The sequence below is a fragment of the Hoplias malabaricus genome, chromosome 6 (assembly GCF_029633855.1).
Source record: "Hoplias malabaricus isolate fHopMal1 chromosome 6, fHopMal1.hap1, whole genome shotgun sequence".
NCBI classification, from domain to species: Eukaryota; Metazoa; Chordata; class Actinopteri; order Characiformes; family Erythrinidae; genus Hoplias; species Hoplias malabaricus.
Genome location: NC_089805.1, coordinates 36,813,087 through 36,826,874, shown reverse-complemented (window position 1 = coordinate 36,826,874; position 13,788 = coordinate 36,813,087). Strand labels below are relative to the sequence as shown.

The 13,788-nt window shown below is 37.9% G+C and overlaps 1 protein-coding gene across 1 annotated transcript; it reads left to right on the top strand.

The window, feature by feature from the left end:
• The first annotated feature begins 1,030 nt into the window (after positions 1-1,030).
• cibar1 (CBY1 interacting BAR domain containing 1) lies at positions 1,031-9,556 on the top strand. The gene is made up of 9 exons (XM_066675097.1): positions 1,031-1,216; positions 2,960-3,194; positions 3,328-3,396; positions 4,088-4,189; positions 6,109-6,114; positions 6,312-6,416; positions 6,644-6,757; positions 7,507-7,626; positions 8,592-9,556. Exons 1-9 carry the CDS (start codon positions 1,188-1,190, stop codon positions 8,700-8,702), a joined length of 891 nt encoding a protein of 296 aa, XP_066531194.1. The 5' UTR covers positions 1,031-1,187; the 3' UTR covers positions 8,703-9,556.
• Positions 9,557-13,788: the final 4,232 nt, after the last annotated feature.

The window sequence follows — 13,788 nt, the reverse complement described above, 5'->3', positions numbered from 1 at the left end:
TTCTGAGCCAAGCATATTTAAAGAATATTCATTCTTTCAAAGAAGGATAAATGTGTCATTCCTAACCATGAAACTATTTATTCATGTAATAAACAAATAATTTAATTATCTATGACACTGAACACTTGCACAGTCCCTTCTCGGAACTGTTGAAAAACTATGGCTTCTAAACACAAAACATGGCCTAAATGTTCGACTGAGAGTTGTGTATCAGAAGGGAATATAAATGGTTTGCGGTCAGACATATAAATTTGCTCTCTGATTTGCTGTCAGACATTTTCTCTCTTAAGGTTAAGTGAAATTATATGAGATGTATACTCCTGAACTCACAAACGTCTTTTCCAGATTGTGGGTGTGTCAACAGAAAAGCAATAGGAAATTCAGATATTCTATTTAATGACAGAAAACAAGACAAAACAATGTATTATTCTGTGTCTTGTATATGACCCGGGCAGGGATTAGACAGTAGATAGTATAAGGCAGGGAGCAGTAGTGTGAATAGGGAAGGGAGCAGGGTGTAAGGTGTGTACAGAACAGAAAGTAGGGAACATAGAGTAACTAGTAAATAGTATGTGGCGGTGAGTAGAGAGTTGGGAATATGGAGCAGGGTGCTGGGAGTATTAAATAGGGAGCAGGGAATAGTAAATAGGGAGAAGGTAGTAGAGTAAATACAATATAAAAAAGTAAGGAACAAGGAGAATCTAGAGTAACCAGTAGAGTAAGAAGCTGGGAGCAGAGAGCAGGGAGTAAGAAGTAGAGTTGTAATTAGGGAGAATTAAAGAGTAGGGTGTAGGCAGCACTGTCTAGGGAGCAAGAGAGCAAGGAGTAGAGAGTAGGAAATAAGAACCTAGGAGTAGAGTATCTAGGGAGCAATGTAGATATCTAGTATGAAACTAGAAGTAGGGGCCGTGGCGTAAATAGCGTATGCAGTAGGGAGTAGAGAGCAGGGAGTAAGGAGAGTCGTATTAGGGAGTAGGGACTAGGGATCCATTTGAGATTCAGATAACCTCTTTTAGACAGACCCGGCCGGAAGTGGCCCTACCTCCAGCTCCATGGAAACAGCGCGGGGCGTTCATTTCTCTCGGATCTGAAGATGAAAGCAGTGTCACGGAGAAAAATAACAGAAAAAGCGATTTAAAATCACTGCAAGATCATTTCTCCTCGCCCGCTGTATCCATACAGTGACCATGAGCAGAACACCCGACGCGAGAGTGAGGTAATTCTTTAGGAAAGAGTGAATCAGAGAAAAACTAAAGCTGAGAGAGTGACGCTAATGTTAGCGCTGCTACTGATAAACAACAGCGGCAAATAAATCACGGCGGAGAAATCACAGCGATACAAGCATAATGTTTAAAGATAAACTGGAGCAAATATATGGAGTCAGAGTCATAAACAAAAGAAGTATATAAAGGGTCAGGTTCACAAGTATATAAAGTGTTTATCAGTCAGATAATGACATCGATATGTGTTTACTCTCTGAGTTGCTAGCGTTAGCTCTTTATAACCGCTCACATCTTTACACCAACCACTCTTAACATTAACACATTCTTCTTTCTACATTAATTGTCTAATTTTATCAGATACGCTTGCCATTCGTACATTTAGCAAGTTGTAGCTAGTTCTGCAATAACAGACCCTAGTCTATCTGTTGCTCTGCATACTTGGTTAATTCTTTTTCACACTGTTGTTCAATGGTCAGGACCACCACAGAGAAAGTATTTTTTGTGTGGTGAATCATTCTCAGCGCTGCAGAGACACTGACTTAGTGGTGGTGTGTTTTGATGGTATAAGTGGATCAGACACAGCAGTGCTACTGGAGTTCTTAAACACTCTGTCCACTCACTGTCCTCTGTGTTAGACACACCTACTTCGTTGGTCCACCTTGTAGATGTAAAGACAGGGATTAGTGATGTTCAATACCACTGATTTCCTTTCCGATACTGAGTAAAATTCAGTCTGTTATCCGTGATACCGATACTTTGTGCAAATACACCTAATGTCCCAGACAGCAAACATATCGATTCACCACTGACTGTAGACCACTGCTGGTGCACCACCTGACCACTCAGTTTGCTGTCCTGCTGTCATTTTAAATTCACAGAGACTTTTATTGTGGAAAATAAACTAATACAAACATTACCAACAACTATGAGAGATATAATAATGAGTGTAAGCCTGATATAACATAATTATGCGAAAATGTTGGCACTGTGCTGGATTAAAATGATTTACTAATCTTATTTATAAAGAATAACAAAAGAACCTAATGTGAAAAATTTGTAAATTGAATTGTGAATGGAAATTCTGTTTAAGCAGTGGTAGTCGACCATCTCCTTGCTATTAGGGGTGTCCTGTAAATCTAAAAAAGTAGTGTATTTCAAATCATAGCTTCATAAAGAACACAAAACATCAGAGAAATGTGTTTATTTTAAACTCTGAATTATGAGGTTGTGGCCTCATTTACAACATAGCCGAGCTATAATTTAATAACACTTAGTCTATGTAATTCACTTTAAATGAGCAATTGTTTAGGAACCCTTACCTAAATAAATCTAGGCTTTTTTGCCTGTGTGAGATTATCTCAGTGACACACGTTATTACTCCAAGCTGAACACATGCAGCTATTTGTTGAAGCACGTTTTTATTTCACTACTAATTTTATAACCATATTTATTATTTTGAACAACTCTAACAGCAACAGTGTTTAGCGCCGCTTAAAGCTTTTACCAGCAGAAAACACAAATACACACATCCACAATGTTAGTGTCACTGCAGCCCAGAGAATGATTAACCACCCAAATCATGCCTTCTCTCTGGTGGTCCTTTGGGGCTTCATACATATTCATTGAAAATGTATAACTGATTGCACCAATTAATCAGCATATTGCTTTTGTCTGTAGATGTTGCATTAGCTTTATAAGTGTGTTTTGTTTTTTCAATTTTTTTCCTGCTTCATAAGGGACTCACAAACCAAGCATATCCAGGAGAACATCACTCATGTGGAGAAACATTTTGGAGAGTTGTGTCAACTATTTGCAGGGTATTTGCGTAAAACTGCCCGGCTGAGGGACAAAGCTGACCTGCTGGTCAAAGAGGTGAACCTCTATGCAGATACTGAAACCCCAAACCTGAAAAGTGGACTCAAGAATTTTGCAGAACAGTTAGCTAAGGTTCAGGACTATCGCCAAGCACAGGTGTGTTCCCAATTTTTTAATTTTTAATTTAGATATTTCATGTAACTTTTTTTGTAGCTTTTACAAAATGTCTGTTTCAAAAGTTTGTATTCTGTGAAAGACTGGACATTTTTTCTGTAACCATTGTTCACAGGTGGAAAGACTTGAAGCAAAGGTCATTGAGCCGTTGAAAGCCTATGGTTCTGTTGTGAAAATGAAAAGGGTAAGTTTAAGAATTTTGCAAAATGCCAGAATGTTTGCATGATAAAAACAGATGCTTAATTCGCAGGTATCATGCACCTTTTTTGATGTAACCTTGTGTTACACTTGGTGATCACATGAGGGCAGCATTTCATTGCTCTAAATCCTGGTGTGCTCAGGTTGCATGGCCACAGAGGACTGACTACTTCACCCATAGCCCTGGGTGGCCCACAGTACTGCTGTGCTATTTTCTTTCTTCAAATGAGGGTTTTGATTGTATCGTTGGGCAGCATTTGTCAAGTAAACAAAGCAGAGATTCAGTACATGTTCTGACATGTTACTGACAATTGGTGCTGAGTTTTGTCTGTGAAATAGTACTGGAGAATTTTAGGGAGTAATATTGTTAGGTACATTGGTTGGCTAACGTAAATGACAAACACAACGTCTCTGAGGTTTTATTTGTAAATTAATTAGGTGCAAATATTTTGACTTGATTTTGAGTCGTCTTAGTACTTCATGAAATCATTGCATTTTTCTGTTGTTGTTGTTGTTAACGGTGGTAAAAATGCTTACATTTTTTATTTTATAGCTACATGTCTGTACCCAGAGTAAAGCACAAGCTCGTATTTGTTTAAAGCTTCGTCATCCTGAGCATGAACATTAAACCTCTTGCTTCTGTTTTTTTATTCCTCATACAATTCTTGAACTCACAGGCAGACCTGAAGCTCACTCAAATTGCTAGGAACCGAGAGTCAAAACAGATGCAACAACTGGAGAAAATGCGACAGAGAAACCCCTCAGACCGGCAGATCATTGTATCCTTCCTGCCTGCTCTGTTTCCTTTTTTACACCTTAGTGAGTTTCTGCACTTTTATTTAGACTACAGTGACCCATTGTTCTCCAACAGATTCAACAATCTGTTAACTTTGGTTGTTATGCCTAGAATAAAAAAAGTAACACAAAATCACTGCTATACAGTAATATACAATGTCCTTTACTACTGACATTAACCCTCTTAGATGATGTAGACCACTTCCCCCTTGATTGCATTTTTTAATTTCAGCAAGCTGTAAAAGGTGGTCAGATGGTATATATGGTAGTGTTGAAATGTTTATTGGAGCAAGTTTTATTTAAACCCACAGCGTAAGCTTTTTTTAAAGAACATTCTAAACCTTGTGTTTGAGGATGTTAAGTAAGAGTTGCATGGGCAGTGAAAGAGTACATCAGGTTTTACTTTAGAAATGTTCCAAAAAATAGGGGACAATATGTGAAATGCAAATTAAATCGCAAAGCCACGGTGTCACATTTATTTTTAAAAAAACTAATAATTAGGTTCTGTTTGTTTTTTGGAAATAAACGTTATGAAAATTAATGTTTATAAATGTTAAAAAGAAAATCTGAAATGTGAGGTGAATGTGCATGGGGAAAAACAGAGCATCCAGGATTGGCCTTTAGGCTGGTGCTATATAACAATTTGGTTATAAACAATCGTAAAACGGTCAAAAAACCCAGTGATGTTGACACCAGGCATATTATTACTTACATAACTGTATATATAACAAAAGCAGTAAGGCTTGTGCGAAACCCTGCAATACTTTAAATATTAAGAGCACAATGGAAATAGACACTTTTTAAAAATTGCCTACTGTGTTAAATAACCCGCATGAATTACCAGGTCGCTGATAATTCACACCAACCTTGACTATATAATATCTAAAACACTACATGAAATGTTTTTGAGCAACATATTATTGAATAATCAAGTGGTTCATGAAGCAAGGTTTTTTTTTCCCCACTTTCAATGGTGCATAATGTCATCGTAAGATTCATAGGATCCAGAGTACTCTGTTAGTCTGTGAGTAAATGGCACAGACAAAGACCACAGCTTATAATGGAACTGCTTTAAACATTTAACTCCATGATAAATATCACCACTTTAATAAACCCTCTTCAATTAACACTGTGGATTGATGCATCAAGAAACATAAGAGGCATTTTAGCCTTGTCTCCCTTCAAGGCCCTACATGGCATTATGATGTATTTTTTTGTCTCTTATCAGCAGATTAAACAATCAAAAGAACACAAACTGAACTTGCAAACCACATTTGTTACATTTATTTGAAACTACATGGCCGTTTCTCTTTAAGGCTGCACTATCCAGATATGCCAGCAACCTCCAGAAATGCTGATGGTCTAACAAGTCCATCTCTTTGAGGTTGTTTATGGAAATCTGGGTTGTTAACACTGTAAAGTTCAAAAGACAAAGTGGTTTATGGTACTGAGGTGTGTTAGTGTCCATAGCATTGGTAACATGACATTAATTTTAGCTGAGGAGCAACATGCTGCCTTCTGGACATTTTTTGTCTAGGCCATCCAAGCTTATTTCTACAAGACTACAGCAAAGCACATTCTGCATTTGCTACAACAGCATGGCTGCATAATCAGACAGTGCAGGTGCTAGACTGGCCTGCCTGCTGCCCAGACCACTCTGAAATCAGGCAGGGTTGTGCAGCTGAAGACTTATATTTAGTGGAAAAATGACAAAAGTATTTAACTTTCAAAACAGCATCAGTTGGTGTCTTCAGTTCTCTGTTTTAGTTTAAGACTGAAGCAGAATTTACTTGTCTCTGTTTGTAATATTTTATTTACTGTGCCAAGTGTACTGAAAGTTAGATTTGTAAGAGATCTTTGTTGAAAACGAAGCAAAATATAATTCCTTAACAGCTGGTCACAGTCACAGGTAGGCTTGGGTTTGTATTCTACATCTCTTCATGATAGTCAGCTTGTAAGACTGCATAATTTCTTTAAAACACTTCTTTATAGCACTTTGACACTTTTCACTGGGGTTATTTCCCATCATGAAGTTCTGCAGTAATTGAACAGACTGCTCTGAACAGTTTGTTCCCCGCATCGTGAGTTTCACTTGTGTCGTGACAGGCTGAGAGCGAACTCCAGAGAGCTACAATGGACGCCACACGCACGACTCGCCAACTGGAGGAGACAATAGACGTGTTTGAAAAGAAGAAAATACAAGACATCAAGGTCTCTGAGATTACACAAATTACTGGTTGTATGGCAAAAGCACTACACCATTATAAAAAGTAGCCTATGTTTCTAAGCTATTATTATTATATTATTACTTTTTTAACTATACTAACGTGGCAATGCTTCACAAAACACAATTCTCACACTGCAATACAGTCATTTAAAGAATATCAGCAAGTAACACAATGACCTGTTTAGTGAATATTTACGTTTCTATTATGCAGAGCATTTTCGGGGACTTTGTCACTATAGAGATGATGTTCCATGCCAAGGCTTTGGAGATCTATACAACTGCCTATCAGCACATCCAGAATGTGGATGAGGAGGGAGATCTAGAGGTATACACCCATTAATTAAAACAATTCTACACATGCTTTTTCCAAACGTTTCAGCATGGCAGACTTTCTAATATCTGTTTTATTCTGTTCTGCTTTGCTCTGTTTCTCTCCAGTAGAAATTTCATTACGTCACTGAACATCTTCCTTCCTGGAACACAGTTCTTTTCATAGTTCTTGCAATGTAACAATTTGAGAGACATCTTTAAAAACACGATTGGCTTGACAGTAAGCTGTGGAATGTTGTGTCTGGCAAATGGTTTTATTCAGGAATTCCTGAGTTGACATGCCAAAACAAGCTTTATTCTCGTTTGATTAGCAAGACACTGTGTGTTTTATTACATCACCAGGGTCTTGCATAGAAATTAAACATTTCTTTTGATATATTTTTTTTAAAGTTTAATATTAATTTTTAGAGCTGACCATTTTATTACATGTAAGACATTTATAATCATAGTAACTCTTACCGCTATATATAGGAATCTATGCTGAATACTCCAGCATTCCTCTGTCTCTTATCTGCTTTGTATGTCATATATATGGTTGTGTACCATGATACATTTGCAGTAATAAAGGACAGCTGATCTGAACCGAGGTCATAGTAACAGAAACAGCTGGTTTCATTGTTATAATAGAAATCTACAGTTCAGTTTCTGTACTTCTCTCCACAGGGAGAAATTTTTTTCACTTTGTCAAAATACGCAAACAACAGTGTTTGAATAGTCTGTATTTCCTCTTTATTTTCTTTGCAGGTATTCAGGAGCACACTGCACCCCCCTGACTATCAGTCCCGCTTGGACATAGTCCGTGCAAATTCCAAAACATCCCTAAATCGCACTGGAACATCCCTGAGTAAATCAGGGACCCTGCAGGTTAGTGTTATTCACATCCTTTACTTGCCTACTGTTGTAAATTTTCTCGTGATATTGTTCTTTGCGTTCCAGTTATTTTATTGTTTTATTGCTGTTTACACCACCCCAATTACAGCTTCTCATAAAGTGCTGGTAAATTCATGGAGGAAAGCTTCCTGTAATCTGTGCATAGCATTTTGTTGTTAATACAGTAGTGTGTTTTGTGGGTTAGTTATTACTTTTTCCTTGAAAGTTTTCAAAAAAAGGTTAGATATAAGTCAGTTAATGATAACAATTTATGCCATTCTTTGTCATTGTGATAAATATCTTGAATTGAAGCATTGTTCTTGTTTTAACACAAACCCACAAACTACAATAAAGATGTAGGATAAGGGCTTTTGCGTTGTTGTCTGAAGGAGAAAAGGCAGTGATATGTAAATAGCATAATAATAGATGTAGGATTACAATAAGAATTAAACAGTAAAGTGTAATCACTAAATTACTCCACAGTATTTTTAGACGCAATATGATCCCATACTTTCCATTATTGCCAAACAGACAATACAGTGTGAACTTGGATGCACCTGTTTCATGCTCTGGTGTTTGGTTTTGTCATTCAAACTCCCTGTTGAGGTTTTCTTTGTAGTGTAGTAAATGCTGAATGGGAAGAAGAAATTCTAACTAAATATAATGTAGTGAAGGGAACACAAGTGTGCTGTGAATAACTCGAGTGAGTGTATAGAGTAGCATTACACCTGGAAATGGAGCTGGTCAGATATTAGTGTCCTTTTTTAATGCGTGTTTCTTCATGGAGGAAGTTCTTTTGTGTGTGCATAGTGTTAGACCTGTTTCACCAGATAATGTAAGAATGATCTAATGATGAAGGCCTGCAGACTACAAAGAGAAAGGTTGTTAGATACTGATTAGCAAATGTATTACATGAAGATTACTTGTACATAAATACATGCTTTGTATTTTCAAAAAAGTCAAGGACTCCAGAAACACAGGGAAAAAGGTATGAGGAGGAAGATGATGAGGAGGAAGATGATGAAGATGAGGATGATGACTTGGAGGACGTTACAGACGAAGACAATTAACCTGAGTATCTATTGCAACAGGTGCCACAGTACTTTAGTGTTGTAATTATTATTTTTTTAATTATACAGTCATCTTACATGAACCTGATTTAATAAAACATGTTCATAACACAGCAGCATTTATAATTATAAGCTTAGAGTAGCATTTTTCAAACTTATTTTTGTACACGATTTTTGTAAATATTTGTTTATTAATCTTAGCCATAGGTTCGACTGATAAACTCCATAAGTATTTAACTTAAAACTTGTGCTAAACTTGGTTCATCTCTGGCCATAAAGTGTTGGACAGTATTTAAAAAAACATCAGTTTGTTGACCTTAAGCAGAATTTTTTTTTTTTATTTCAAGCGAGTTCTTAATTCTAAAGAAACAGTATTGAACATAGTAGTGGGCACCCAGACGTCCAAAGAATAATGCCTTAAAATATACCTCGCAAAAAGTTATTATGGTTATGAATACACTGCCTAATGCCTGAAACATTGTATTACATTATTTTGAAAAGGAGCTTTTGGTGTAAAAATGTATCTGGCATTTAACGGGATGCCAGCACTATAAGAGAGGTTTTAGCACAATTTTACTGTTATCAGAATTACATTTAACAATCAGGAGATGAAGGTTCAGTGATCGTTTTGTAGAGTAAGTAAAACTATTATATCTGTGTTTATAGTAATCATGAGTTCTAGTTACTATCACGATAAAGAAAGTCAACTCACAAGTCACTGTTTCTTTAACGATGCAATATTTCACAAACCATTCATTCTAAAAGACTTTGTTTACTTAACATTTGTTTTATCTCAGCATTTATATTTTGAAAAATCAGTGGAATTCCTTGTTAATGTCTTAAGAATGACAAACAACCAAATAAACACTGATTCATTTTTTAAGCAAATTAATTTTATGGATTATTTTGTGGATATGAAACTGATCTTCCATGAGTTTGTGCATCCTCTCCGTGCAGCTCTATAACTCAGAGACAAATAGTGTATTTGTCTTCGCATCATGAGTAACAGAGATGCCATAATGTCAATATAGCCATGAACAATATAGTGACGATATACACTGTCGCCACAGTGGAGCCTGACCCACCCGGATCTGTGCGTCATTGTGTCATGACTTTCATGTCAGTCATGCATTAGTCAGGCACAGTTATCCAGGGCTGCTGGTGAAAACAGAACTCTCTCCACACATGCCCTTCCCTGTGACACGCACACACACACAACCACAGAATGGGAGATGTGATTAATATGCAGTGTTTGATCTTGCAGCATACCGAAATGTAACTCTATTGTAGCACTCAGAAATGGCATATAGATTTATATGTATGTTTTTGCACCATGCTTTTTTTGTTGCCGCTGTAGCTCTGCAGTGTCCTGTCGGATTAATCTTCGTAGTGCACTGTAGTAAGGTCCTTCATGTCAGTGGCATATTGTGAATTTAGATAGAATATGCATGTTGAAACGTGCGTGCAAGAAAAAGGAAGGCAGACAAAAAGAAACCGACCTTTGATGCAGTGACTCATCGACGCTACATGTGTATGTGAGAGGCTGAGAGTGATCGACTGAATGACTCACTGAAGCCTGCCCATCAAATACTGCCCTGAAGCCTGCAGTAGATATTTCCCACAGTGATAGGTGGTCAGTTTGGAGGTACAGTGTTCAGTTTAGGTCCAGTCAATAATAGTAATAGTAATTAAAACTGTTCATTATGCAAGCTAGGCCCAGTATTTCCCAAATTAAAGGTCATGCACTAGCCACTAGTGTTTTGTTGTAGTTTTGTTTATTTTAGAATGGCTGTCAAAATTTAGGAGACACCTAATGCCATGGTCAAGTGGCTTGTTTTGTTCATTTTCAAAGTGAAAATTTGTTAAATCCATTATTACATGTGCACTTCTTTGTTCCTTCACTACGTTTAAGTCAGTAGGTAAACTTACTGCATAAATAAATGTGCAGACATGTGTTCCCTCTAGAAATTGTGTCTGCATAATATCACCTAGAAAATCAACAACACGTTTTACTTGACCAAGGGATGCCCAGCCTCTTGTATATGACGATTCATTGGCTTTTTTTTTTTTAAATCCTCATCAAAGAATAAGCAGAAAAACAGTTATCACGTTTCATTATTTCGTGTGGCAGTGAAACCAACCCATGTCCGTGCTCATCAGTTGTCTTTAAAGGTGATTGAACCAGCTTTGACGTAAAGGAGTTTAAGTATGTCAGCTTTGGTTTGAGAAGAAAGTTGTCGAATCCTTATTTAGGATAAATTTTCTCTTCATTCCAAGAAAGACACTTAGATGAACATGAAACCAAGTGTTGTGAAATATGCCCAAAGGACTGTTAGAAGTTTTTGTTTATGTAAAGCATGTTGTTGTATGAATGAGTACTGGAAATAAGATTAACTCCAGTTATAGCTTCAAGCTCCGTGTTCTCAGTGAATTATGCCTATAACAAAGGAGCATTTCCAGGAATACCAAAGTTGGAAGTTGTAAAAAATTGTAATTATTAAAGGAATGCTGACTGTAAACACTTGCAATTGAAATGAAATGAAACCAATCCTCCAGAATTTGGGGAACGTGCCTGTGCTTTATAATGACTTGCATCCTAGAAGTGTTTTCCAGGTCTATTTTTAGTCAAAGCCCAGGTTTCTGTGACGGGTTCATGAATTACACCATCAACTTAAGTGTTTAGGTTAGGTGAATAATGTCCATGGCAGGGAATCCTTCCTCGCCCTCTGACTCATCTTCACAAAAGCATTAGCAGGAACTAGTGTGTGATTTTGCATTTTAAAAATGTACTGGGGTGTGTCCGCCTGAGGGACTAACAACACACTAGTGGTGGAGAGAAAACACTACACACGATCTCCATTCCTGCTTACTCCTCTTCAGTGGCAGGCGCTCAAGTGCTACTACTGACATTACAGGAACAAGTCTACTCCAATCTGTTGCTTTTATAACTTCAAACAAATGCCAGCTCAGTGCATCCTATCAAGATACAGTGGTTGGTGTAGATCAGGTCCTGCAATTGGAAAGAGAAAAGATTTATAAACATAGTTTTTTAACAAGAAGATGCAAATGACATGAAAGGATCATCCTGGATCTATCACAGCTTTTAAACATTGCAGCGGCCTCATAGGCTTCAGACAACTGCTGCCACAGAGGCAGATTCTGTAAGCAGAGTTATACAGTTGCCAATCTCTGTCACCCAGTGGTAGTTTTTGTTAATGGTTTCGACATCTACCTCTAAAGGCAAAGCATCTGCTGCAGAGAGAGCGTTGCGCAAGTACTTATCTGATACAATCTGTCAGTGAGGCCTTAGGGTCATAAGCTCACTGTTGGCGGAAAAGACGAAGCGGGCATCTGCTTGCCTTGGCTGTGACCCATCCAGCTGCACAGCAGCAGTAGCTCAGGAACGCGTGCATCTGACGGAGGGATGGAGAGTTTTCACTCAGAGCTGTGGAGTGTTTGCTTGACGCTAGCAGACTCCTTATCCTTTCATGTTTATCTGCTTAAGACGTTGGATTATCTTTGTCAAACTGAGTGAGTGAAGAAATATGTTGCATAGTATTCAGCACATGTGTGCTGCTCCCACTCAAAAGCATAGGCTAGAGTCCTGCCCCTCAGGGAAGACAGTAGTTCTCTGGGAATAAGAGCTGAATTATAACACCAAAACTGACATCCAAAATAACAATCTACAGTTGGGTGACCAGCAGGTTTCATAAGATATGAGAAACGAAGAGAAAAATAGAAGGTGACAGCGACTTATGACAGAATTATTTCAGCCAAAGGACATGCAGGGTCCCCTCAACTCAGACTGGTCTCTGAACTCACAGAATGTTCTTGGGTGTGTGTGTATGTGTATGTGTGTGTGTGAGAGAGCACTGAAAAGAAATATTCCCACAGACATTGATGTAGGTGAAAGAACAAGAACTGTTAGTCTAAAAAGGATTGATAGACATAACATTAAGCTGTGTGAACAATCCTGTAACATAAATTAACATAAAAATGAATGCATGCGTAAAAAGGTTTGGTTACATTCCTCACAAATGTTAAGTAGAATTAAATGTATTATGATTTCAAAATACTCAAGAAGTAACAAGTCCAGTAATGTGTTTCAGTGCTCATAGTACTGGAGTAAATGTGGCTTGTTACTTCCACTATATTGAACCCTTTTTTGACAGTAATTTAAACTATTTACCAAATGACAGAAGAGTGGAAATGAATCAGTTTATTAATATTTTTCACTTATTAACTCATTCACTACTTTCATGATAAGCCTCAAACCATTACCACCACACATCATCTGACAAGCACTGACAGTGAAAAGTGAGACTTGGTTTTCTTTGTAAAGGTCTTCACTCTTGTACAGGTTGTCCTATTTTCTCTCTTTAATGATCCACTTTATTTTAATAACACAGTAAAAACAAGGTGGAACTTAATGTGTAGCCATAAAAAAAAGCTGGAGTCTGATGTAACAAGACTTTTTTCCAAGCAGGTTTTTTCTTTTCTTTTTGGTCTCAGAGCTGTTCGTTCGTGCAGATCTACAGATCGACTCTATTCAGATCTACAGACTGAAAAAAAGCCAGTTGACATTCATTCATTCATTATCTGTAAGTGCTTATCCAGTTCAGGGTCGCAGTGGGTCCAGAGCCTACCTGGAATCATTGGGCGCAAGGCGGGGAATACACCCTGGAGGGGGCGCCAGTCCTTCACAGGGCAACACAGACACACACACACATTCACTCGCACCTACGGACACTTTTGAGTCACCAATCCACCTACCAACGTGTGTTTTTGGACTGTGGGAGGAAACCAGAGCACCCGGAGGAAACCCACGCCGACACAGGGAGAACACACCAACTCCTAACAGACAGTCACCCGGAGCGGGAATCAAACCCACAACCTCCAGGCCCCTGGAGCTGTGTGACTGCGACACTACCTGCTGCGCCACCGTGCCGCCCGCCAGTTGACATTTGAGTTCAAAAACAACTGACATATTTGGATAATTTTCTACGTATTTGTATTCGCTAGTAAAAATGATATTTCCTTATCACAGTATCTTTCAAGCATTAAGTCCTGAAAACAAGCTTTCAGT

Coding starts and splice junctions, on each gene's coding strand:
- cibar1 (XM_066675097.1), top strand. CDS start 1,188: ATGAGCAGAACACCCGACGCGAGAGTGAG. Junction 1,217..2,959: donor ACACCCGACGCGAGAGTGAG/GTAATTCTTTAG, acceptor CTGCTTCATAAG/GGACTCACAAACCAAGCATA. Junction 6,758..7,506: donor ATGAGGAGGGAGATCTAGAG/GTATACACCCAT, acceptor TTTTCTTTGCAG/GTATTCAGGAGCACACTGCA.